We start from the raw sequence: 26,327 nt of genomic DNA, 5'->3' as shown, positions 1-26,327 counted from the left end.
ACAATATATATTTGTTTACATTCCCAGTGAAATATCCAGAGACAACCCCCATGCAAAATTATATTGTGTGGATTCCCATTGAAATGACTTGATGTTGCCTGCAGTAATACGTCAAAAATCGATAAATGTGACCAGACCTTAAGTCAGCCATTTGTTGATTGACCAGCGGCATAAGACAGGGTCTGGACAATCTGTTTGTACTGTACGGAGCCCGTACAGGGACCTTTGCAAAAATAAAGATATACAGACTTTCACGTGCTAACGAGAAACTATTGCGTGCTCGCGAGAAACTTTCGTGTGCACACGAGAAACTATTGTGTGCGCACGAGATACGTTTTCTCGTCTATTTATTTATCTCGTCTGTATATATTTATTTTTGCAAAGGTCCCGTTAGGGGCTCCGTAGTACTGTCATTATTTTGTGATGTTAATTACGCATAGTGCTGTTGCTTGAACCATTAAGCATGCCTGTAAAATGTACTATTATAAACGCTGTGATTCATTAGATTCAATGGAGGTGAAAAGTGCAATTATCTCTGTTTATGCAGGCTGAAATCTTAGGTGTAGCACTATTATACAGATTCCAGCCATGCAGCGGGGTCTGCTGGATATCCATTAGGGCGGTAGGATGATGGTAAAAAAAGAAGGGGAAAAAAGCAGGTTACTCTCTGTAGATGCTGTTGAAATTCCTCCTCTTAATATACACCAGGGTAACATGCACCCAGGGCTCTTCGACACATCTTCAAAGCCAGCCACCAAACAGGCAGGCAGTACTTGAGATATCTTTCAGGAAGCTCTTGCAAATATAGGTAGAGTATACTGAAATGTACAGTCAAACATGGTTTTAAAAGACCAATCCTAACAGACCATCAAAACCTGTGACATTAGCAAAGGCACTATTGGATCATTTGAAACACCATGTACTGAATAATTTTGAGCAACAGGTAACTGTAGGAGTGCATGAGTGATACAGCATTGGTACATATTCTGTTTACAGTAAAAATGGCAGCTATGGTTGCTTGAAATTCACAGTAAACAATACCGTGACACTGTTTCAGGTATTATGGGATGGCTATAATTGCATATAAACTTGCAGATAACAGGTTTTTACTGTAGCATTTTTGAGGGGGTTTTTTTTAGGGTTTTTTTTTTGGTAAAAATTGCAAACAATGTTTACAGTGTATTGTCACTGTCTTGTAAAGCTTGGTAAGAGTGCCTGAGAGTGTCTGTCTTAAAAAGAGAGACGCGTTAGAAGTATAGGCTTACAGCAAAGCTGTTCATCCCATAATACATAAATGGAGTCATGTAGATTTCACCATGATTAATGTGTAGGATGAAGTGCATAGCCAAATACATAAACACACAAGATTAGTGTTTAAAATAAACAGTAAAAAAAAACAAAAAAACAGCACAGTATACACATAGGCTACTTTAACAAGAACACATTTACACAATCTAACTGTGACCATGATGGGAAATTGCTACACAGCATCTTGGTCATCTTTATTTCACTTTGCCAGCTGTAAGTAATGGTAAAAAAAATAAAATAAAATAAAAACAAGGAAAGGAAATCTCTGGGTGTTTAGCACAAAAAGCCACTTAAGTTTAATGTATCTAATGTATATGTGTGTGAACATATGCTACATGACACAAATACAGTCTCAGAGACTTGGGTGAAAACATTTAGTGTAGCTGCTGATGATCCAAGCAGAAAATAACATATATTAAAAATACACAGAGATTGATCATCTTTATTGCTACACACCACGTCTATCCATGCGTGCTTCTTCACGGTCTTACATCATGAGTGCTGAGAGTTAAAGTGAGTGAAAAAAATGAGTGAAAAATTGAGTAGATCTGACCACACCATTTTCACATTAGTGTTTACTCTCGAGCCACTTTTCATTAGATAGGCCTACTACATTTGTGGTTGAAGATCCAGAGTAGTAGAGTGTGCTCGCTGCTGAATTGCTGTAATTTACCTACTAAAATTCAGAAACCAACAGGGTAAGTGGCTGTTATCTGAAAATACAGTGCAAAGAACAGAATAACTTTCTCTCAGGTCTGTTTTTTACTGAAATATAGCTTCACTTCTGTTCCATAACCCTTCCTCGTTTGCTCTCCGTTTCCTTTTCTTGATCTTTCCGCTGTGAGAAAATATGATAGGAAATTAGATTCTTCTCAGGCTTCTGAATGCTTGCAATAGGCCATGACAGAGCTTCTGGATCCAGTTTGACATTTCTCCTAAGAATTTGAAATCTATTTATCCATCCATTCATCCATTTATTTGTTTTATATCTTTATACTGGTTGGGCCAAAGGATCACTTCCAGTGCCTTTCAGATTCTGCAGTTGCTTCATTTCATCCCAAGGCTCTTGCAGTGGCAACTGAGTCCATAACTCTGCATTATGATTGAGGTCTTGGTATTTTATAGTGCAGAATTTTATATTTAGTTTAAGGAATGTGTAACATATTCCACTGAATATATCCCACTAAACTAGTAATTATAGGCTGTGAGGCAAAGCGATCATTTGTGGTAGCAAACACGGAGGCATTTTCTTCCCTTGCCCTCCATTAAGCGTAACGGTACACGCTAGCAGTTTCTTAGTTTTTGTTCCAGAGTAAAACTAAAACTTTTATTTCCTTTCTCAAATATGTTTTAAGATGCTAGAGCTTGAATCCTTTCAACAGAGATACAATTCTGGCCGATAAGAGTGCTTGATAAATAACGGTATCACTTTAACAGATGGTACAGACATTGCAGGGTTGGTGAATCACTTACCATCTTTGAATGACTCTACACTTCAATTCAATGAAAATTCAATGAAAATTTATTTCGGTCCTCACAGATAATTTTCCATAATAAAGACAAAAATATGCATAATTACCGAAAAAGTTGTAGGCTTAACCTACTTGGTTTGTTATACAAATGTTTCAATCAGGGCAAGAATAACTCACTCTAGGGGTTAGACCATTTACAATTTCTCAATGTTTTTTTATAAATCATCAAGTGGTTTGGTGCTTGAGACTAAGAGCATGCACCCCTGATGAATAAGAAAAGGCTGAGAACTATCCTTAGACAAATGTTGTAGGTAGGCCAGTGGAGTGAGAGACAGAGCAGGGAAGTCCTGACATTTAATCAACTAGATGGCTTCATCACACGGGAAATCAAAACCAACATTTTTTGTATTGATTACAATTGTATTGATAAGAGTAAATTGAACACTACTTACCATTAGTATGACTTCTGGTAATGCATTGTTTTAGTGAGTTATTTGTCAAGTCAAGTCACCTTCATTTATATAGCCCTTTTTACAATACAGATTGTTTCAAAGAAGCTTTACTTTGATAATATAAAATGAATGCTACAAAGATTGTTTTGGCTGTACACCAGCTCTAGAAGAAAGTCATTGTCTAGCTTAAGTAAGCTTTTGATTGATTCATTTCCATTGTAAAAATCATTAGTTATTAACTTAGTGGCCACTTACACGACACAGTTTTCAACTGAAAACAGAAAACTTTTAATGCGTTCTGGCCGTTCTTTGTAATTTGTCTTCACATACGATATTTTATGATAAGCAATTCAGTTGCAAATGAGACAAACCACAGATTCAGATCAGAGACCGGCAGTGACACTTTCATTTGAGCAGAATTTCACAGAGAACATTGTTAAACTCCAACATACATGTTTCCCGGTGTTGTCAGGTCAGAGAGAGAGTGCATAAGCATGGTTGCTAGATTGATAAGATTAAGTAAAAAAAAAAAAACCTGTTCAGAACAAATAATCAGCGGGGAAAATATCACAACGATTATTTTAAATTAATCTAGAGAAGCAGAAATCGTTATCAATATTAAAATATGGTTAATCGTGCTTGCATTGCAAAACCAATCAATAATCATTATCGAATGTATAGTCATACTTTTACATTTTAATTTTACTTAATACATTTCCAAGAATGTAATAAATAATAAATATTTCACAATATTTTTTTTTTTGCTGTATTTTTGATGAAATAAATGCTGCCTTGGAGAGCATAAGAGCCTTTTTTCAGAAATGTATATAAAATATTACTGCCCCAAATGTCCAATAGCCTGTAAAACCACCCCAACTAACAGAGCATTTTGACATTTTGGTGGCCTGTCAATAATGAAAGGAGGGAATAGAATGTCTTCTTTCTCTATCACCGCTGCCAATTTACAGCCAAGAATGAGAAGAGCGTGAAGCAATATAATGTAATCATTATAGGGCCTGACAGTGTGGCGGTCTGCCTGAGTTAAGGCACTCACTTCCCAAGTTCTCTGCTGGATGCACTTTATTTGGGAAATATTTAGGGCTTTACTTTGTAGACTGGTGATTGGTTGGGTTTTCACACTCTCACAGACCCCTCCTCCATACGTGTCTGAAGTGAGGATTTGACTTACTATGATTAAGGTAAGGATGGTGCAGCTTGTGTGCGTGTGTGTGGGTGCAGCGGGCCACCGTGACTGTTGTTGTCAGAGCTGAAGGTTGTTAGCGGCTCAGTGAATGAGAAAATACCCGACGGGCCTCACTCCCATATCATGTCCGCCTACACCCAGACAGAGAGCGATGAACGGACTTTATGGGATTTCACCCAACACCTCAAGTGGTTAATTACGGGATGTGTAACATGACAAGTGTTTACACAGGATAAAGTTCTGGAAAGGGATGCTATTGACAGCTGTTGGAGAACAGGTCTTGTGTTATATTGATATTAACTTTATGATATATTTATTTTAAGTAATGTTAAAGTTAATGTGTATGTATTTATATATATATATATATATACAGAGAGAGAGAGAGAGAGAGAGAGAGAGAGAGAGAGAGAACAGCATTTATTTAAAATAGAAATATTTAGTAACATTATAAAATGTCTTTATGGTTACTTGTGTGCAATTTAACTCTTTCTCTTTCTAAAAAAGTTGCCAGCCACCGCCAGTATTTTTGATCGTTTTCACAAGTTTCATGGCCCCCAGAATATTTTGTTGTATGAATATCTGAATATGCCATTGTTTCAAAAGGAATAACAGAATAACAAAAAAAAAAAAATATATATATAATTATTCTAGCGCCATGCATTCCTTTTTTATCAACACTCGAATCTGGGTTTCATAAAAAAAGCAACATTTTAAAGCTTTTGGTAGCCTTCTTTCAGAAGATGCCTAATAGCGCTCCCTACCATATAACAGTAAAAATGCGGAAAGCCGGATATTTCCGTCAATGCGGAGAAGCGCTGTCTCACAAATTATGGAAATTTCCGTCAATGGTGGGGAAAAAGTGTATGTGTCCTTGCTAAATAAAAGTATTAATATCCTTTAAAAAAATCTTACTGACCCCAAACCTTTGAATTGTATAGAGAGGGAGTTTTACTTTGTGTTCTTCATTTATTTAACAGAAAGTAATTTTTTTATTACATTTTCATATAAACAGCCATGAGACTGCAGTGGTTTATATTCTGAAACATTAAGAATAGCTTACCGCAACAATGGTTTGCTGGTAGACCGCTGGCTGCGTAATGTCTAATTGAATAGGCGCAAATGGGCTTACAACCTCTGATGCTTAATTAGTTCAGGGTACACTGTTACAAAATGAATTAATACATTTCAGCACAGTCAATTTAACTTAATTCCAGTGTGGTCTGACAAAAGTAATCATGTTGTATATACAGTGGGCTACAAAAGTCTGAGACAGTTTTTTTTTTTTTTTTCATTACAAATTATATTGTAAGCATAGCAATTTGAGCTAACAGTTGAAAGGAAATACTAACATGACTTTCAGATTGGTTTTGTATTTGATTTGTCCCCTTTTGCTTTTATGGAGCTTGAGTGCTGCTCCCATTAACTCCCCAGGTGTGTTTGTAAAACCTATAATGATCATGTTCTCCAGCATGATTCAAGCCAAAGAGCATCCTGTGCTTCAATAGAAGCAAGGACATCTGCATAAGCATAAGACACAAATGTTCTTATTTGATTAGCGATCTGGAAATGTTATGTCTTTAATCGTTTTAATATCCTAAAATGTTCTGTTTATTTCCAGGTTTGAAGTACATTTTATTTAGACAATTTAGATCTTTGTACCCTACTTATACTCCCTCATGTGACCAATGATGTCTTTTCTCTTTTTTTGTTTCAGAATCAGAGAGGGATAAATGAGAAGTAAGAAAAGAGAGGCGAAGTATGACTTTGTGATGCATCGCAGCGTGGGAAGTCAAATCCAGTGAGGTCTCCTACTTTCCCCCTAAACCCCTTAAGAGACCACACCATCCAGGAGGCACCATTTCAAGGATTCTCTCTGGACCCTGATACCCACAGGAGGGGTGTGAACAGGAAGGCCCAGAGGAAGTGGACAGTGTGGGCAGGATGTGGGAGGGACTGAGACTGCATGTGTTCTTCTTGTGTTTGGGGGCTGCACTATGGAGCGCTGCAGCGGCAGCGACGTATAGGGGCTCAGGTCTACGGGAGCGCGGCCACCGCCGCCATCTCTCTTTGCACAGACACAGGGAGAGAGGCAAAGAAGGCCAGGTGCTTCACCGCTCCAAACGAGGATGGGTCTGGAACCAGTTCTTTGTCATTGAAGAGTACACAGGACCAGATCCGGTCTTAGTAGGTCGGGTAAGTAGAAAGAAGCAGCTTCTACATCCATTTTTTCTTGTCCTTTCCCCCCTTCTCCATCTCCCTCCCTCTTTTTTTCTCTTAAGGTTATGCTGTGAATGAAAGTCATTGGGGTTTTCATTACAGACAGAGTCCTTGCAATATCCTCCATTTGTTCCACAAAAGCAATCAGTGGCCCACTTGATTAAAGGTTATAAATTGGATTTCCTTTTTAATAACTGTGCAGTCCCCTATGATTCTTGCATAGGGGAAATGGACGATTTATGGGCCTGCCGGATAGTTACATGGCGAACCTTCAGCACGTTGGCCTTTAAATTCCCACCTGAACCCAACTGGAGGTTTAGACTTATTGAGTGGGGATTTTCTGTGTCAGGAGTTTAATTTCATTTTAACCAGCATAATCAACATCCCTTGATTCGCATCAGCTATATATGATACTGTATGAGTGCAACTTATAAATATCACAAACACGAGGTTCGTTGTCATTTTAATATGAAACAATGACGTTCGCTCAAGAGTATTGTAGACTTGCACTTAGGAGAGGGATGTTCCCCTATGGAATTCGCTGTCAATGCAGCAGCCATCAGGTTAGATATTACTGTAAGATATTATGCTATCATAGGTCGCTGAAGACCAGCCAAAAAGCTTTCTACTTCGAGTCAGCATTCCTGTTTGACCTGTTCGTTGTTGTTGAAAACCTCTCTTTCTCTCCCTACAGCTTCATTCGGATGTAGATTCAGGAATTGGAAACATTAAATACATCCTTTCAGGGGAGGGGGCAGGCACTATTTTTGTCATTGATGACAAAACGGGCAACATTCACGCCACAAAGACTCTGGACAGAGAAGAACAGGCCCAGTACACACTGACCGCCCAGGCTGTAGATCGAGACACCAACAAACCCCTAGAGCCTCCCTCAGAGTTCATTGTCAAGGTGCAGGACATCAACGACAATCCTCCAGAGTTCCTTCACGGCCCTTACTATGCGCGAGTGGCTGAGATGTCCAATGTTGGTGAGTGTGAGCCTCTGGAAAAGCATATTTGTCAGCTTCTTTTCTTTCTCTATGAGCCCACGCCTGACAGCTTGTTCCTCATGCATTATTCAAAAGAGCTGAAATCTGACTCTCAGAAAGTGAGTCGCTAGCCTTGTTGCAACTGTTGTTTTGTGACTGCTGACTTGTCTGGGTGTGTGTGCCTGCATTTGTTTGTGTGCATGTGTTTGTGTGTTTACTGCATTTTCACTGTGCAATACATCATCAGTAATGCTCACCTGTCACGGGGTAACAATCTGTTACCCCAATACCCCTCGCTCACAGCTCACATAATACTACTGGGAACCTCGAATGGCTAGTTTTGTCCAGGTCAATTCCTTATACTTTTAGACAAGTTGGTAAACATGCTGGGTAAATTAATTTTAGTGTGTAAACAGAATCAGATTTCATGGAAATTAGCCGACTGAGACAAAACCCGAGGCGACGGGTTGTATAATCTAGCTTTAGATTCTGAAATACTCTTGCTGCCTTTAAAAAAAGGTTATTCAAGCTCAACTTTACATCCTGAGAAATAGTAAAGTTGCAGAATCGTTGTTATCTTTGCTGCCTCAATGGGAGATGTATCTCAGACTGTGAGATCTTTGCAGCATCCAAATGTGTTGGATCCTTCTCATGGCTGATTGGTGATGTTCTTCCTCTACAGGTACTTCAGTGATAAAGGTCACAGCTACGGACGCAGATGACCCCACGTATGGCAACAGTGCCAGGCTGGTCTACAGCATCCTGCAGGGCCAGCCTTATTTTTCTGTGGAGCCGCAGACAGGTACAGTCGTCAATAATGATATTTTCACTGGTTCAGTGTTAGTTCTGTGGAGCCAGCCATGCATTCAAAAATGCATCATGTGCAATTTCAAGTCATGTTTGGCTTCAATTCAATTACCATGGTATGAGGATTGGGAATGAAGAGGGTAGTCCTTTCACGCTTCGCGAGAGCACCTTAGCTTTCTCTGAGCTAAATTAATTTGTGGTCACATTAGTCCTACAATGTCCCGGTGGCAGTGGAAACCCCTACAGCAGTCAGAGGAGATGGAACAGATGCTGCTAATAAACTAAAGCTGGATGTTTTTCTTGATCCTGTTCAGTGCGGCTCATCTGTGTGGTACTAACAAAGCCATCATACAACTATTTCACGTATATACCCTTTGGACTATGGGGGAATGCATTTGTTGCATGCTTTATGAACCTCAATAATGAGCAAAATAGCCAAATATTTTTCTTGTCTGAAAGATAAAAGATTTATTTATTTATTTATTTTTTATTGTACAGCAGTATTCTGAAGTGTAAGGCCAAGGTCAGTTACCCTACTGGATAAAAGCTGACTGTGTATGACGTGTACATGGTAGGGGAAGATGCCCCCATTAAGAACAGTATGCATTTACTGCTAATTGTAATACATTTACAGATGAAATTAGCATATACTGATATTGATATTGATGATAATCATACAGTATATTAAGGAAAATACATATCAAATAAATTTGACAATTCTTTTTTTTTTTTTTTTCTACTGAATTAGCATATGATTTAAAAATGTTTTTTAATAAGTTGTCATTAATATGAAATCAGTTATTCTATGCAAATGTATGCATTTTGACTGATTAGTTGAATAATTGAATAGTGACAGTAAAATCAAATAACTGAATACAATCATGCATCTGAATTTAACTTTTGCATAAAATCAATAATTAATACATTTAGACTCAATGATCCCTCTCAATTAGCCTATTGGTTATAATGAATAATGTTTGAAAATGTTTGAAATTTAATTCATTCATTTCTGAGGGGGGCATCTAACTTCAAGGGTTTTCTAATTACTACCGCAACTAAAAAACTGTTTAGATGGAATACATTTCACAAATGTTGATGAAAAGTCAAGTAAATTAATTAGAGCATAAGCGGTTAAGTAAAGGAGATGAGATTTTGTGACAACTGTGAACCAAGAGCACAAATTAATAGTCTGGAAGACATCTTACTCAATTTTGATCTATGCCTGTACGTGTGTCTATAGGAATCATTCGAACAGCTCTTCCCAACATGGACAGGGAGGCCAGGCAGGAATACGATGTCGTCATCCAGGCCAAGGACATGGGTGGACACATGGGCGGTCTGTCAGGAACCACTCAGGTTAAAATCACCCTGACTGATGTCAATGACAACCCTCCAAAGTTCGCTCAGGGTGAGAGAATTTATTCTTCCAGCTGTGAATGTTCTCTCCTTCTTTGTCTTTCTTTCTTTCCCTATCTCTATCTCTCCTCCATCCATCATTTTTTGTCCCCCTCTATCCTTGTCAGGTTTTATTATAGTCACTGTGGCCATGCCTTGCTCTTTGGCTGGCTACACACAACATTACTCTGACCTCTGCTATGCATGCACCAAGGGAGGAGAGTTTGCTTTTAGCCAGTGTACAGCTCTTTCTTTTCCACACTTCAATCCTCAAACCACATATTAACATTGACAAGCCCTGAGGGACCTAGTCAGAATTTGCTAATATGAGCTACAGATGTTAACATGAAAATATCACAACTTAATTATTCAAATGTTCTTTAAACGTTCAGCACGAGCACAGTGACATCAAGTCTCTCAAGCGTGAAAGGCTGGATGAAATATTTACCGTGTTTGCGTACAGAGAGTGGGAATGCGCTTGTGTGAGCTTGCGCTCATGCATTGCCAATGTGACATTAAACTGCACACTAAGCACATAGATTTTATCTGTCTTTTTGTTCCAGAAATCGGCCCAATAAATCTCCTTCTAGCTTTCGCTTTTTTGTGTGCTCTGAGCCTCAGGCTCAGTAGCAAAGGGCCTTCAAGCTTTTCCCTGACTTAAGCAGAATGCAGCATGGTCCCAGTGCTCCAGCTCCTACATAAGCCCTGTTTTTGGTGCTGGTAGAAACCGTTATTCATGGACCAAAATAAACTGTACATTGCAAGGTTATTGCCCACAGTGAGTAGCTTAGGCCAGCATATCCTTAAATCTACCTCACCGATAGTTTGGAGCCAACTGCAAAATGGAACATTTCAGGAGCAAGATAGATTTTTAATGTAGACAGCAGTTTGGCTTGGTGCGCAGGTGAGAATCTGAGCTTCAGATATGTAATGTGGTTCTGGTAGCCCCGAAAATGAAGCTTGAGCAGTCGGCTGTCTCTTTTTAGGCTCGATATTGATTGTCAGAGTTGTTTGCCCTATCTGAAACAGACTTTGACACATGGCTCACTACAAACTTAGCTCCCGAAAAACGTGTAGATGAAAATTCTTCCCTTTCTTTTTTTGTCTGTCGAGGGTCTGATTGAAAAAACAGACCTTCTTGCACGCCCTGGCCTGTCTTCACGAGGACTTCCTCCCCATGTGGGAGTTATTTTTGTAAATGCAGCTGAAGCTTTTGGCTCTCAGCAAACAGGGAGTGGAGCCATATGGTCTTTCTGCGAGCTCCAGCCTCAGGCAGGTGTCTGTTATAGTCTTCATACACCCACCCACATACACGTACAGGCTCACTCGAGCACACAAATATAAATTTCACACATGCACTTGTGTTCTCACCAGCTAAGAGCTCACAGGTGCCAGGCAGCTAGCTGAAGGTAGCACCTGTATCATGCAGCAAACTGACTCTCCATTCCCGGGTGGGCAGTGTGATCAGGATTTTTCTTGCCTGGGATATTACAAACCATATTACCTTCCACCTCTTCTTTCCTGAGAGCTCCCGGGACTCACTCTCCTACTTTACAGGTGTTTACACCATGGCGGTCTCAGAGGACAAGGTTCCTGGGGAGGAGGTGGGCAGACTGAAGGCCAGAGATCTTGACCTAGGGGAGAACGGACTGGTGGATTATCGCATCTTGGAGGGAGACGGCATGAACCTCTTCGAGATCACCAAGGACTCTGAGACCCAGGAGGCAGTCGTCAAACTAAAAAAGGTGAAGTGTGTAAGGGAGGAAAAGCGAGAGAAGTTTGTTTGAATGCGACCTCTACAGTAGTTATGTAAGTGAGCTTGTGAATGAAAGCAAGTGTGCGCCTGAGAAAGGGAGGGGTGTTACTGTGAATTTCTGGCCATCCCTTAGTCTGTTCTCTTCTTGAGGAATCGTTTGCATTTAGCTTATTTGCTTATTCATTTGTGTTCCTATTTGCATGGACGCTCATATATGCAAGGTTGTGTGTTCAGGTGTAGGACTACTGGGAATCTAGAGTGATTTTTCACCATTTTCACTCTGTAATTGCAATGACATTGCCCATCCCTTCCCTATTTTATCTGAGATGAGCATTGACTTTCATGGCTGCTTCTCTCTGTCCATGTGAGGGGAACTCATCTGGGCCGGGCTGCCTGGGTTATTTCTCCCCTGCTGTGAGGCACTGGATTATGCAGACAATTACACAGCCACTCGGGTTAGGCTGCCGCCCGTCCGTACCCCCACCTCCTGTGGACGAGGCAAATTCCCACATCGCCTTGAGGAGCCTGCTCACCACCAACCAGCTTTAGCCTGAGAACCAAAGAGACCCAGTCTGCAGCCGTACCACTGCCACCTGCTGGTGATCTTTTACCCTTCACCCCACAGCTTGAGATCTGTAATGATCATCCACAAAATGATTGTCAGATAGGGAAGCATATTGATGAAGAATTATTGCTGTTTGAGCTGTGTCATCTGGTGAAGCATCAGCATATTATGGATCTTGTTTGTGTAAAGGAGGTTTGTATGGTGAACGATTGGAGCATTGTGTCAGCCTCACTTGTTTTATTTATTTTTTTAAGCGTCATTGCCACAGCAGTGCATTTTCACATGGCAGAGAAGGGTATAAGGAGGGGATGAATCAGGAGTAAGGGTGAGAGAACAGACAATACAACATGACAACAACAATCAGCTTGATGCAATGCTGCTTCACTCAATAACACAATGCCTCACTGATACACCTCTTGGGAAATCATCACCTTTTGCTCTTCAAAGCATGTTGAAAATTAAAGTCGAAATTACTGACAGAATTGCCAGGGTTTTAATCAAGTATTCTGTTTCAACTGCGGGCAGGCGACGCTGGCTGAATATTAAGCAGAGACGTAGCATTATTGTGAATATTATCTGCTTCTGATTAGGTTCAGTCGGGAGTTATTAGGTGCCAAATAAAGGATTATAGTAGGGGGAAAGAGAGAGAAGAGGGACCACTGTTGTCAGGATAAACAGAGAATAGTTTCCAACCTGTTGGAGGAAAGAACTGGGTCATAGTTGTTTCAGCGTTGGCAGGTCCATTAAAGAGATCCAAAGAAAAGAAAATGGGAGAGAAGAGAATGAGGAAGCAAGAAAAACAATTTTTAACCAATCAACACACAGCTAGATTGCATGTGTATGTGTTTGAGTTGATATGTACCCTTTATGTGTAATTCTCACTTGGTAATTTGTGGCCGAGAGGTGTGACGGGCGAGACAGGCTGATCAGAACACAGGCAGACGTGTGAAAACTGGCGATGCAAGAGGACACAGGCAGACCAAATGATTGGCTGCATTTGAGCACAGTTGTTTGTTAAATGTTGTTTCATTTGCTTACACCTAAATGGCATGAGAGTTGTGCCAGTGGAGAATTTTGGGAAAAGTGCAATCTGTAACTGAAATACGTTTGCAAGAGCCTTGATAATTGTATTCTTTCTCATGTAAGCTTCTTTGTGGAGACAGTCTCCTTCCCAAATGTATAACAACAGTGCCCTCTAGTCTGTGTCTTTTAAAGTTTGCCCCTTTTTTTAAATCTGGTTAGATGTATTCCAGTGTTTCTTTATTTTCTAATTAATTTCTGTTGATTTATTGGTAATCTATTAATGGTTATTTATTTGCTCAAACTTATTTATCTAGTAATTCCCCTTTGGTTCTCTGTGTAGTCCAGAATCTATTGACACAAAGGTCATTTTCATCTTCAAACATGTACAGTGACTCCTGAATATATATATATATATATATATATATATATATTTATTTATTTTTTCCATTGACAGCCTCTATCAAATTGAATAACCAAATTGTATCCTGACCTCTTTTTTTTAGCCTGTGGACTTTGAGACAAAGCGATCGTACACACTGAAGGTAGAAGCTTCCAACCCACATATGGACCCCCGTTTCATCGCCTGGGGTCCATACAAAGATACTACCATTGTGAAAATATCAGTAGAAGATGCAGATGAGCCCCCGACCTTCATGGCTCCCGGCTACAACTTTGAGGTGGAGGAGAACGCCCCAGCAGGCACTCCGGTCGGTCGTGTGCATGCCAAAGATACCGACATCATGAACAACCCCATCAGGTAGCACCTCCTTCCTGTAAAAACAAAACAAAAACATATTACTTTTGCTTTGCCTGTTTTTTGCCAGTACAGAAGTATGATCAGTGCTTTGTGTTTGATGACAGTCAGTAAGGTTTTGTACTGTTCTGGGAATCTTGATTTATTAGACCAAATTCAAAGAGAGACACAAAACCAGTCACATTTTTGAAATTGAGATTTATACAACACCTGAAAGCTGAATAAATAAGCTTTCCATTGATGTGTGGTTTGTTAGGATAGGACAATATTTGGCAGATATACACCTATTTGAAAATCTGGAATCTGAGGGTGCAAAAAAATCGAAACATTGAGAAAATCTCCTTTAAAGCTGTCCATTTATGTTCGCGATTGTGCTGCATTCACTCACAAAAATAAATGTTTTATATATTTACGGTAGGAAATTTACAAAATATCTTCATGGAACATGATCTTTACTTAATAAGTAAGTATATAATTTTGACCCATACAATGTATTGTTGGCTATTGCCACAAATAAACCCGTGCGACTTGTGACTGGTTTTGTGATCCAGGGTCACATATTATATGCAATATATATATATATATATATATAGAGAGAGAGAGAGAGAGAGAGAGAGAGAGAGAGAGAGAGAGAGAGAGAGAGAGAGAGAGAGAGAGAAACCCTCCAAAAGAAAGTTTTCACATTTTATTTTTTTCTCTTTCATCCCAGATATATGATCCCACGCTACACAGACTTGGAAGAGTTTTTCACCATTAATCCAGAGGACGGCATTATTAAGACCACAAGGCCCTTAGATCGAGAAGCACAGGCTTGGCACAATATCTCTGTCAGTGCTACAGAGATTGGTAGGTCACTCATCTCCTTTCTGGGCTTTTAAATAACAGAGTAGCCGTGCATGTTTCTCATTTTTTCCCTAACCAAGCACTCCAGCTCTCCCTCCACCCTGCTCTTATGTGGTTGTAGTGTCGCCAGGCCTCCTGCATGATTTCAGAAGAGACAGCCACAGATTACCTCTTCAAACTTCAAATGATACCCTCAGTTCAGTGAACAGAGTGTAATTGGCCATAAATGTTATATATTTATTTTTGTGTGTATGTGATTTCCTTGAGGTGCAGTTGGTGTTTGTCTGGTTGAATTCAAGGTTTCTGCCTGATACATTTTCCTTTTCATTCCACTGTCTTTGATGATTTCAGCGATCAAAAATGTATAATGTATAAAAATGCATAATATCAAGGCATTCACTAAACCTGATCATTTCAGAATGGAGCTGTGAGTGAAGCACACTTCTGTCTTTTTTAGTCTTGTCACTCATGTCTTATTATAGATATATCTCAAATAACTTGTCTTTTTTGTTATATTTCTGTTGTTGTTCCAGGTGGCCATCACCAAGATGCAAAAGTACGAGTCAATATCAAAGTCAAAGATATGAATGACAATGCTCCTGAATTTGCCACTCAAAACGAAGTGCTTGTCTGTGAGAATGTCAGCCCTGGAAAGGTAAGTAAACTAACTGTTTATACTTGAGGACCAATTAAATATTTGTAGGGCTAATTAAATAAACAACTAATTAAATCATCAGTAACACTTTACAGTAAGGTTCATTAAGTGAGGAATAATTGACAACGGGCAATCTTAAATCCAGCTCCACCAAGCTGAGGAACCAGCTTGGGTGGTCTTACCAGCTACCATGTTTACCAGCTACCATAAGCTGGTCATGCTGGTTTTTCCAGTAGGGGAGAACAAGAGTATATGCTTTCTGTACGTAATAAAGCATAATTTTGTGACAAAAACATGGAAATAATTGGTCATTGTTGTCCTATTGTTTACTATATTTATTTGTTTGGTCAGTGTCGTTGAGGGTTTTGGTTCTTTTGCTGTTGTAGGCTGTAAAGACCTTTGAAATAACTGAAATAATTTGACTTTAGCCATGCATTTCCCTGAAAATAATTGCACAACTTAGAACGTTTGTTAACCAATCAGATTCAAGCATTCAGCAGCCCTGTAGTTTAATATTAGTTAATGCATAATAATTATTTTATTGATATAGTATTTTTAGTTAGATATTGCATTAATGTTAACATACACATCTACACTAACATTTAAAGGGGATTTTTTTTTTCTTAAATAAATGTTAAATTATATTAAAAAAGAAAACAGTTATTTTAAAGTGCAATAATATTTCACAATATTACAGGTTTTTTTACTGTATTTTTGATTGAATAAATTCAGTTTTGTTGAGCATAAGTGACTTTTTCAAAAGAATTAAACAATCTTTCCGACAACAAATCTTTTAAACAGTAATGTATAATCTTTTTTAAAAAGTGTTACCAGATAATATTTTAGACTAGTGGTGAAGTTTTAGCTTAAATGCAATTGCTTAATGTCATTTATTTGAATGTACCGTATTAATATGTACCTGTTAAATTTAAAACTGTCTTTAAATAGGTACAGAAAACTGTTAATGAATTAGCTAATATCTAAAAGAGGTCACAACTTCCATCAAAAAAGATTTCGCCGAAATTTGTCGGGCAGTTGAAAGTTTGAGTGACTGACAGAAAAAAAAGAGGCATACATTTATTTAAAGGCATGCCCTGGTGATTTTAACCAATTTAACATGACCTGATATGAACTCTCTGCTCCACAGCTCATTGAGACAGTTAGTGCTACGGATAAGGACGAAATGGCCCACCGCCAGCACTTCCACTTCAGCCTGGCCCCTGAGGTCGCTAATAACCACAGTTTCTCCCTCAAGGACAACAGAGGTGAGTGACACACAAAACACCCCATAATAGTATAATTTCCACTGAAGAACTGCTTCTTTCAAGCCAAGTACAATGCCTCAGGAAATACGCCAATTGAAACACAAAATATTTTAGTCTCTTTCCAAACCAAATGAGTTTATCCATGCGTAGGAGTGAGTGTGTGCAGTGTCGCCCAACCAACCTCGTGTTGATAATTAGGTCATGATGAGGTGGGCAAATTCAAGTCAACTTCCTCTCTTATTAATTATGGAGGCGTCACTCTCATTTGAGCTTCTCCATCTGTGGATTGGAAACGTGGGTGAGGCCCAGCTGGTAGGCAGCCGCATTTATATCTACTTCTCAAGCATCCTGCTTGGTGCACCAAAAAAACCCCAAAAAAACATCATCACCTTACTTCTAATAGTCTTTGCCCAAACAGGTAGATGCAGTTTTCAAGACCACATATAAGAGCCCTACCTACTTTAATGTGTGAGACTCAATTGCTGGGAAATGAGAAGTCTGAAGTTTAAGCTCACTGCAGAGCCTCTCTGAGGAGCGCCATCGTGACTGGGATGCTCAGTTTGAGGGGAATTTGCTGCTTTTATGAACTCATTAAATTGTGGCTCTAGGTAGATTACAAGCTGAATTATGTATGTTTCAAAGAAACTGTAAACCGTGTTTACTTTGCTTACAAGGAGCTTTGGTGTTATTTCAGAACGCCTGGTTCGACTGCTATGATATGATAATGAATTACAGTCCATATGCTAACAAACTAAACTGTTTCCCACCTCTAGACCTGTTGAGTTTGTAGTCGTAAAACCTGGTAAAGAATTTGCATTTTCGAGCCATGGGTTCAGAAATTTCCAATCGTTTTTCAGAATTACTTCAGATTTTCCTGTTTTTTTTTACATAAATTAAGCTTCTGGAAGCTGCTTTTCATCGCTAAATAAGGACTACACTATCTGTGACTTTATGTACTGAATGAATCAGACAACTGTAGCTCCATTTAATTTTTTTAACCAAGTTTAACCACAGACTTTATTTTACTCAAAAATCAAAACCTTTTCTATCCTAAACACCCCAAGAGACCCCATGGCGAAATAGCCTTGCAGGTTGACCCACAAATTGACGTCATGATTGAATCTCTCTGTTCCACTGGCTAATTTCTGATTGTGCTATATTTCTCTTTGTCCACCAGTAGATTGAAATATCATGAAATACAATAAAGCTGTCAGTAGCTGATGCTGGTATCTTCACATAATTGTAAGGCAAGGCAAGGCAAGTTTATTTATATAGCACATTTCATACACTATGGCAATTCAAAGTGCTTTACATAGAGAGGAATAAAACTAATCACAAAATAAAGCAAGGAAAATTCAAACAGTTATTCAAAAGCTTTACATAGAAAGGAATTATAATAATCACACTATAGCAATTCATAGAGCTTTGCATAGAAAATAGACACAAAATAAAAACAGGGAAAATTAAAACAGTTATAAAAGGAATTAAAAGAGATAAATGATACAGTTATAAAATGAATTAAAGTAAAATGAATTTAAATAGTAAATAAACTTCTCATCTGGCAAAACACCGGTGTATCTTATTTTGACTCTGAGATTTCCCCATGACGGTCAGTATTCTTCTGTGGATTTTCATATTCCGTGGATTATCTGAGCCCACCAGATTAGTAATCTGTACCAATCCAGACCATTAATCTGTACTAGTCACCACAGTGTTCTCTTGATAATCCGTAAATTGTAGTCAATTGTAGCCTGACTGAGTGAAACGTGTTAATTGTATTTAAAGTGAAAATGTTTACAATCAGAGATCTGTTTAGGCTTTTTTCTTCTTAAATGAATAGAGTGAACCCATGTGAACAGAGAAGATGAGGGAGTGAAAGAGAAATGACTGTCTTTCCCATTTGGTCTGCTTTAATGAGAAAGGAGATGAGCACTTTTTAGCAGGCCATTTCAAAAGCCAACAATATTAGGGAGACAGATTAGGCTACTCAGAATGACTGGCTTTATCAGGATCCAGAACCTTTCAAATGGATACAGTTTTCAACAGCTTTACCCACCCATTTATCTGAAGCTCCATTATGCTCCATTCTCAGCACAGAGGCTCTGACATGGCTCCTCTTATCAGACGGACATAATGAAGGCCTGCTGATTATATATGTGCATGAACTCTAAATATTAAGAGTATGGAATATTATCTGTTTAGTTGTAATAATAATAAAAAAATAATAAAAAAAGCATCAGATCTGGTTATAAATGTGTTCCTTTTACAGGCTGCAAGGTTGTGAAAGTGCCAACTGCATTTTAATGTGTGAATTAAACATCCAGCAATAGCATATTTTTAGTAAATTCTATTGTTGTGACCCATATTTTTTTAGGTCCGTATGAACTTCATCTGCTGGTATATACAGTGCATAGTATATTGCGGTATTATAATAATGGATTAAAAAAAAAGATGCCCTGTTAATTTTATACTGTTAATCTAAAAAAATAAAAATAATAATAATAATTGCCCCCGGTTTCACAGACAAGGTTTAAGCCAGTCCCAGACTTAAATGCATGTTTGAGCTGTTTTAACTAAAAGTAAATTGCTCTGACATATCTTAAAATATGTCAGTGCCATTGTTTGTCTTAAGATGCACACCAGTAATGTTTTTATCTAAGGCATGTTTATAAAATCTACTTAAATGTACTAATTGAACTAAGGCCTAATCCTGGCTTAATCTAAGCGTTGTCCGGCCATAAAGAGCATATAGGCGTTTATGATGTCAGGCTCAATATTTTTGCCATACATCAAGTGTACGTGGCCAGTGAATCATACGCATGCATGCTTCCTTGAGATTTCTAAGTGTACTGCATTCTCCAATAAAGGTGGCCCGAAAACACAACATCGAAAAGAAGGACCCAGAGGAGCTGTCTCTGGTTCAAATGTGGCAAATTAATACTTCACACAGCCCATGGTAATCTCACTGACAGAATATGATATAGAATTATAATGGATAGCATTAGATTGATCGAGCCTGTCCGCGACATCGTGCTATATGAGCGTTGTAGCCATATCATTAGCGGCCTTCCCTGACAGAGCCACTGAAGGTTGAAGAAAGTGGTGCCAGAGGGAGTGAAAATGACTAAACCCCGGGCCCCTAAATGAACTCACTCCATCTACGCCTTCAGCGTGACCTTGCACTGAGTCAGGGAAATGCACTGGCACTGATCCATCGCTCCCAGTTGCAAATAAAACCAATACCGCTCCCTCCGCTCTAACTTTGATTACACTTCCAAAAGCTGATAAATGTTCACAATATTAAACATGAATTTAATATTGGAAGATTCACACCTCATTGACTCTCACCGGTGGCTGTGGGTAGTTCTCATGGCACCTAAACTCCAGGGAGGGGAAAACTTTGTAATTCTGTTCAGCACATTAACAACTCTGTTGTGAATTTACTAAAATCTTATAATCTCCTCATCAGCTGAACTAAACATTCCATAAATGTTCCTCTGTTGCTTCCACAGACAGCACCGCCAGCATCTTTGTGATCCGGAAGGGCTTCAGCCGAATGACCCAGGATGTGTACCACCTTCCTATTGAGATTAATGACAACGGCGTACCCTCGATGAGCAGCACCAATACTCTTATAATCCGTGTGTGCAGCTGCGACAGCAAAGACACTATCCTCTCCTGCAATGTGGAACCTTTCATCTTATCAGCAGGGCTGAGCACTGGAGCTCTGATTGCCATCTTGGCCTGTATTGTTATTCTACTAGGTGAGCCTAATTATATTTATATAAGAATATACAAGCAACCATGTGTAAATAATTGGGGTCTTGCTTGGTTGGTTTAAACATTCTCACAGGGACCTGATGCTTGTCAATATTTGTATTTTACCCCAAAAATGCACTTACACACATACAACTACAGAAGCATATTTATAGAACAGATACAGTACTTCACAGAGTACATAGTTTATTTACTTTGCTTGTCTCTAAAAATTAATCAGCTTTGTTTCCTAAAAGCAAAGTGAGCCTAAGTAGGTTGTAAAGATGATCATTTGCAAAATGAATATTTCAAATTGTCAGAGACGTTTACTTTAAAGTACATTGTAAGTAGGCAAACTCATGCAGTTACCTGTTGGACAACCGCAAAATTACACATACACATTGTAAGCATAATTTTTTTTTTAAATAACAATGCATAAAATAAAATATAAAAAAATGTTAATATATCAAATTGCTGTGACTGTGTAAAATGTTTAAATAGAGTAGATGGTAACACTTTATTTTAAGTTGACGAAGCTACACGTTACTACATGCACTCAGTAAAGTAATATCAGTAAATTATGCATAATTACAAGTAACCCAAACTGTAACTCTATAATACATGTACAGTAGTTAATTAATATTACTCAGTACTTATTTGAGTAAGTACAATGTTACTGTCACCTTACAATAAAGTGTAACCGATTATATTTCTGTAGCTTTTATGTTTCCATATACACACACAATCGTGTTGAGTGTATTTTGGGAAATGCACGTAAAGTTACTAAATTTGCACATAGAAAACACTCTCAAGAGGGATTCGAAATTTATTCTAATGTGTAAAGCCTGTCAATCCATATTGAAGAACTATAAAATGACCTATTTCCCAAATATATTAGCTGCCTCAAGTTATGTGGACTTACCAAAGATATATTAAAACATTGCATGTAACGGGAACACTTTATCTTTGTAATGAAACATTTCCAGCTACTACATTTAAGAAAACAGTTTCTGATGTGATTACGTATTTACAGAAGCATCAATAGTGAGAGATGCTGTTAGCATTGGCTTGACATTTGTCTGCATGTCTGCAGCAATCGTGGTGCTGTTTGTGGCCCTGCGGCGCCAGAAGAAGGAGCCTTTGATCGTATTTGAGGAGGAAGACATTCGGGAGAACATCATCACCTATGATGATGAGGGAGGTGGAGAGGAGGACACAGAAGCGTTTGACATCGCCACCCTACAGAACCCAGATGGCGCCAACGGCTTCCTGCCCCGTAAGGACATCAAGCCCGAGCTGCAGTATCCTATGCGCCCCGGCCTGAGGCCCATCGGCAACAGCGTGGATGTGGATGATTTCATCAAATCTCGGATTTCTGACGCGGACAATGACCCCACAGCGCCCCCGTATGACTCCATTCAGATCTACGGTTATGAAGGTAGAGGCTCTATCGCCGGCTCTCTCAGTTCCTTAGAGTCGGTGACCACAGATTCAGACCTGGACTACGATTACCTCCAAAGCTGGGGGCCGCGCTTCAAGAAACTTGCCGATCTTTACGGCACCAAAGACTCTGCTGATGACAACTCTTAACGTTCGCTCAGATACGTCCTTTTTCATCACCCTCCACCCGGCCCACCTCCACTAACTGTGTGTTTTGTGAAGTTTACTATAAGTATTCCATGAGTTTGTCACTTTATAGTAAACTTTAGCTTGTTTGTAAGTATACGCACAGTATACTAGATGCTGGGAGCCTCACAATGTGCTATGCGGGAGCCAGAAGGGTGGAAATAAAAATTTTACAAAAACAACAACAAAAAAAAAGATAAAGGAGACACATAGACACATCTGTGGTGGACATGTCTCTGTGGTGTGTATGAAATGAAGAAATATGTGACAATATTGTTTAAGAACTGAAGAACGTTCTGTTACACTTTTGATGTTTGTAGGTTCCTACAGGTTTGAGGTTATGGATGTGGATCACAGAGAGACATGGATTTGTTGATACTGTGAACGAGCTCACAAAGAAATAAAAAACAAAAACAGTTGCCTTAAGTAATCTTGAGCGAACGTCAGCAAATTAAGGGGCCGTTTACACGACACCATTTTTAACTAAAAACGCAAAACTTTTTTTTGTGCGTTTGCCTGTTTATTTACACGACAACTGCGTTTTGGGGGTCTGAAAACGCAAACTTTTTAAAACAGGCTTCAGAGTGCAAGATTTTGAAAACGATACCGTTATGCGAATTTGTGAAAACAGTGACGTCCTGCGCATGCGTATTACGTGTTCAGTCTATAGACCCTTTTACAGTTGGTAAACACTGTGACGTATTTGTGTGGGCAGGGCTTAGCTGGAGGCAGAAAGATCCCTCTGGCCGCTTCACTAACGTTAGTTTGCCAGTTTTGTTAGCTTGTTTTTTAACAATGACTGGAGAAAATCCAATTTTATATTAATGTGCAAGGTCACTCACTGTCCAGGGCCGCGATTGTTATTTGCAAAAGTTACTTTTAACGGACAGAACCAGATTGGCCAACCCGTACACAGTTAATGGATGGACGATCTGACAGGATTAACGTTAACGCTCCGGTTGAGAAGCCTGCTCTACATCTGCCCGATAGAGAAACTGAGCGTAAAGAGAAACTGAGGGCATATACATCTTTAAATGCCTACAACTATGTGCTGAATGGCCATGTACAAGACTTGTGTGGTACGATCCGAAGTTCTGCCTAGCCAGCGCCAAGGCCAGAAAACGACAATGTAAAGAGTGACATTATGGTGCAATTTTAATTATGTGAATATTTTCTTGACATAAAAATTCCAGATACAGCATATTCATTTTTTAACTATGTATTTGATTACCCTTTCTTACCAGGTTCTTCAAAAAGTCTAGTCCCAATCAATCAAAACAACAATCATAGATGATTCACAAATAATCACAATAATTTAGAAAACATTATGCGATAAAATGTAAAATTGGAGCCTGTACTCCGTCGATTCTAGAACCCAACAACACAACAAGATGACATTTAATAATAATAATAGTAATTTAAGCTCCTTATTATGTAGTCGAATCTGTGCTGGTTTGTATTAGCCGCCTCCAGTTTTATGAGTTTTCACTCTGTTTTGCCTCCAGCTAGTGCCGTGACGTAACTGTGACGTTCGCGCAAAAGGGGTCTATATAGGCGCATAGTTTTTCTTTACAAAGTGACCTCGCCACCTACTGGCCTGGCATACATAGTACAGCATTTTTTATTGTTTTCGCGAATCATTGTGAACAGGGATCATTTTGACAACGTTGTCTTCTGTACACAAAAAAAAACGCAAAGGAAAAGCTTTTCCGGTTTTTAGTACATCGATGTCGTGTAAACGTACTCTTAGACTTCTGTAGCTTCTGTAGCGCCTCCATATTGTCTTTAGAGACATTGTCCAGACAGGTCCTCTTATATATATATATATATATATATATATATATATATATATATATATATATATATATATATATATATATGGAAGCAGATGGATTCAGCAAAAATAGACTGTGTTTTTCTGTCAACTAGAATTAAAAAAAAAACCCTTCAGCCCAGTTCCATCTACAAACAATCACAAAGAAAGACCTGTGAGCTCAAAAATCGCCTTAACTAATGGACACTCTTGCAACTTAGTGCATTTTTTGTAACTTGAAAGCTATATCCTAAAGCAAGCTAAAGTCCTTATAACGTATGTACAGTACAATGTGCAAAATATGTGTCTCTTGAGGATCAATCTTACACCGATCAGTTTATGTAAATCTTTCTCTTTTTTTCTATTATGATGATATCATTATGACTATCATTTTTTAATGTTTTCTTCATTTCTCATTTTCTTTAATGGCTTATGTTATTCTCCTTGGTGAGAAAATAGCAGTATGTCGCAGTGAGAAATGGCTAATTTCTATGTCGATTTTATGGTAACTATTTGTACAATTTTAAAAGTTCTTATTTTAGTATACATACAAATACCAGTATTTCAACATGTAAGGAAAATATTACAGCATCACACTTATATTTTATGAACATTGTACTGTTGCTTTATTATGTGCTTCAATCTAAGAAGCAAAAACTTTGAAATAAATGCTCTTTTTATAAAAATGATTGATGGTGGTAATAAATTTGTGTGAAGAAAATCTATTGGCACTAATCGCTGTAGCTCAAGCCATGATGGAAACACAAAGGTTGAACGCGAATACAGAGCCCTCGAGGTTTTTTTTGCATTCACACTAGCAGAGACGTGCAGAGCTTTTCTCCAGTGGCTTCGGTGCTTTCCAGTGGTAGGTCTCTCCATTGTCTCCAACTAGAGAGGCTCGCATTCTTTCGTCTCCCAGGGTAGCCGCACACTGAAAGGTCAATGTGCACTTTGTTAAAAAAAGGAAAAAAAAAAGATTGAAAAGAAAAATAGCATTACATAAAACCGAACTTCAGCCCACCTGAATGAGATTGGACACCAATTTCCCTGAAGGGGCTTGGAAATAAACAGAAGAGCACTGCTGCAGGCTCTTCTCGACCCATGCAGGAAGACTACACATGCCCGTAGCCCTGTATGGAGTGAAGCACAGAAAATAGTCTCTGATGACAAACCGTACCATGTGGAACCGTTGCCCTTAGCTAACCTCCATGCTAGGTGTCCTCTTAGCAAGCAGCTAAAACACATGCCCTTTAAAAATACTGGTTTTGGTTTATTTTTACCTGAGTTTTTGTCAGAAAGGATATGGCTATCTGCGATTCTGAGCAGAAGAAAAAAAAGGTCACATGACAGCAGCTGTGCAGTTTTCATGTCATGTCGCTAGACATGTTCTGTCAAAGAACTAGATTACGGAGGTGCACTAGCAGTGGGTGGCATCCGCTTGTTATCTGATTAGTGATTTCAAACCAGTGCTCCACGGATATATGTCAAACGGGAATTGCGGCTGAACGTCTGATTGTTTTGAAATGCGGTTTACTGTTTCTTAAAAAAATGCCATGTACAAAATTTTGTTCGGTAAAGCAATACAGATAAAGATTTATTTACAGATAAAGATAAATGTCGCATTTACACACAAAGTACTGAGTCAGTTTTTTTTTTGTTTTTTTTTATAACGTCACTGGACGATGGTCAGTATAACAGGCCTCTCAGCTTTTTCTATTTTCTGGCTAACCGGTTTTCTCAACCAAACCCACTTACCATTAGCCTTACTGTTCTGGTGATTGTCCTGCCACCCTCTGTGCCCTTTAGGTCCTACTAACAGGCCCGGGTGATTCCTACAACCTCTGTCTCTCCTCAGTGTCTAGAGAGCGGGTGGGGAGGGGCAGACTGCAGCTCTGACTCGGATCTCAAGGATCTATACAAAAAGTGTCAGATTCTTCCCTGGGTACTATGAATCAATAGTTCCTTCCTGACACTGGCGCTGCAAGCATTAAGTGTGGTTGGGTGCACTGCGATGTACCTGAGATAGAGAACAGGGTGGAGGAAAGACCTGCACAAAATGCTCGAAAGCCCTAGACACCTATCGTTGCATATGACAGACAAGATCAGAATTAGAGGTGAACTTTCTTTGTAAATCTTTGTTCAGAGAAAACAACAATGCATACTTATGGAAATCAATTCCATTGTCAATGAGGGTTCAAGATCAAAATGATTTTGTAAGAGGGTCACATTGTCTCATATCTGTGATGCATGCTGAGGGAAAAACAGTTTCTCTGACTGTTTGTGTATGTGTGTGTTTGGGTGTAAAACATATCACACTTCCACTTTATCTTCCTTAAGCCTAGCAGTGCTTTATTATTATGAGAGCAAATAGTAGTAGTAGTACATATAATTTACATTTTATTTAAATTGTAGTATATAATGATATGC

At 38.8% G+C, this 26,327-nt stretch overlaps 1 protein-coding gene across 1 annotated transcript in view; it reads left to right on the top strand.

The window, feature by feature from the left end:
• Positions 1 to 24,589, top strand: part of cdh11 (cadherin 11, type 2, OB-cadherin (osteoblast)) — a 56,975-nt gene extending 32,386 nt beyond the window's left edge. Inside the window, exons 2-12 of the mRNA XM_084109453.1 lie at positions 6,151 to 6,629; positions 7,348 to 7,642; positions 8,325 to 8,444; positions 9,690 to 9,857; positions 11,402 to 11,589; positions 13,692 to 13,945; positions 14,652 to 14,788; positions 15,319 to 15,440; positions 16,588 to 16,705; positions 20,218 to 20,469; positions 21,555 to 24,589. Coding sequence (XP_083965579.1) covers positions 6,378 to 6,629; positions 7,348 to 7,642; positions 8,325 to 8,444; positions 9,690 to 9,857; positions 11,402 to 11,589; positions 13,692 to 13,945; positions 14,652 to 14,788; positions 15,319 to 15,440; positions 16,588 to 16,705; positions 20,218 to 20,469; positions 21,555 to 22,051 — 2,403 coding nt within the window. The 5' untranslated portion in view covers positions 6,151 to 6,377 and the 3' untranslated portion in view covers positions 22,052 to 24,589. The remainder of the gene's footprint in view (positions 1 to 6,150; positions 6,630 to 7,347; positions 7,643 to 8,324; positions 8,445 to 9,689; positions 9,858 to 11,401; positions 11,590 to 13,691; positions 13,946 to 14,651; positions 14,789 to 15,318; positions 15,441 to 16,587; positions 16,706 to 20,217; positions 20,470 to 21,554) is intronic.
• Positions 24,590 to 26,327: the final 1,738 nt, after the last annotated feature.

The sequence above is a fragment of the Abramis brama genome, assembly GCF_963993115.1.
Source record: "Abramis brama genome assembly, chromosome: 3".
NCBI classification, from domain to species: domain Eukaryota; kingdom Metazoa; phylum Chordata; class Actinopteri; order Cypriniformes; family Leuciscidae; genus Abramis; species Abramis brama.
The sequence above is the reverse complement of the archived record's forward strand: the minus strand, read 5'-3'. Positions and strand labels throughout refer to the sequence as shown.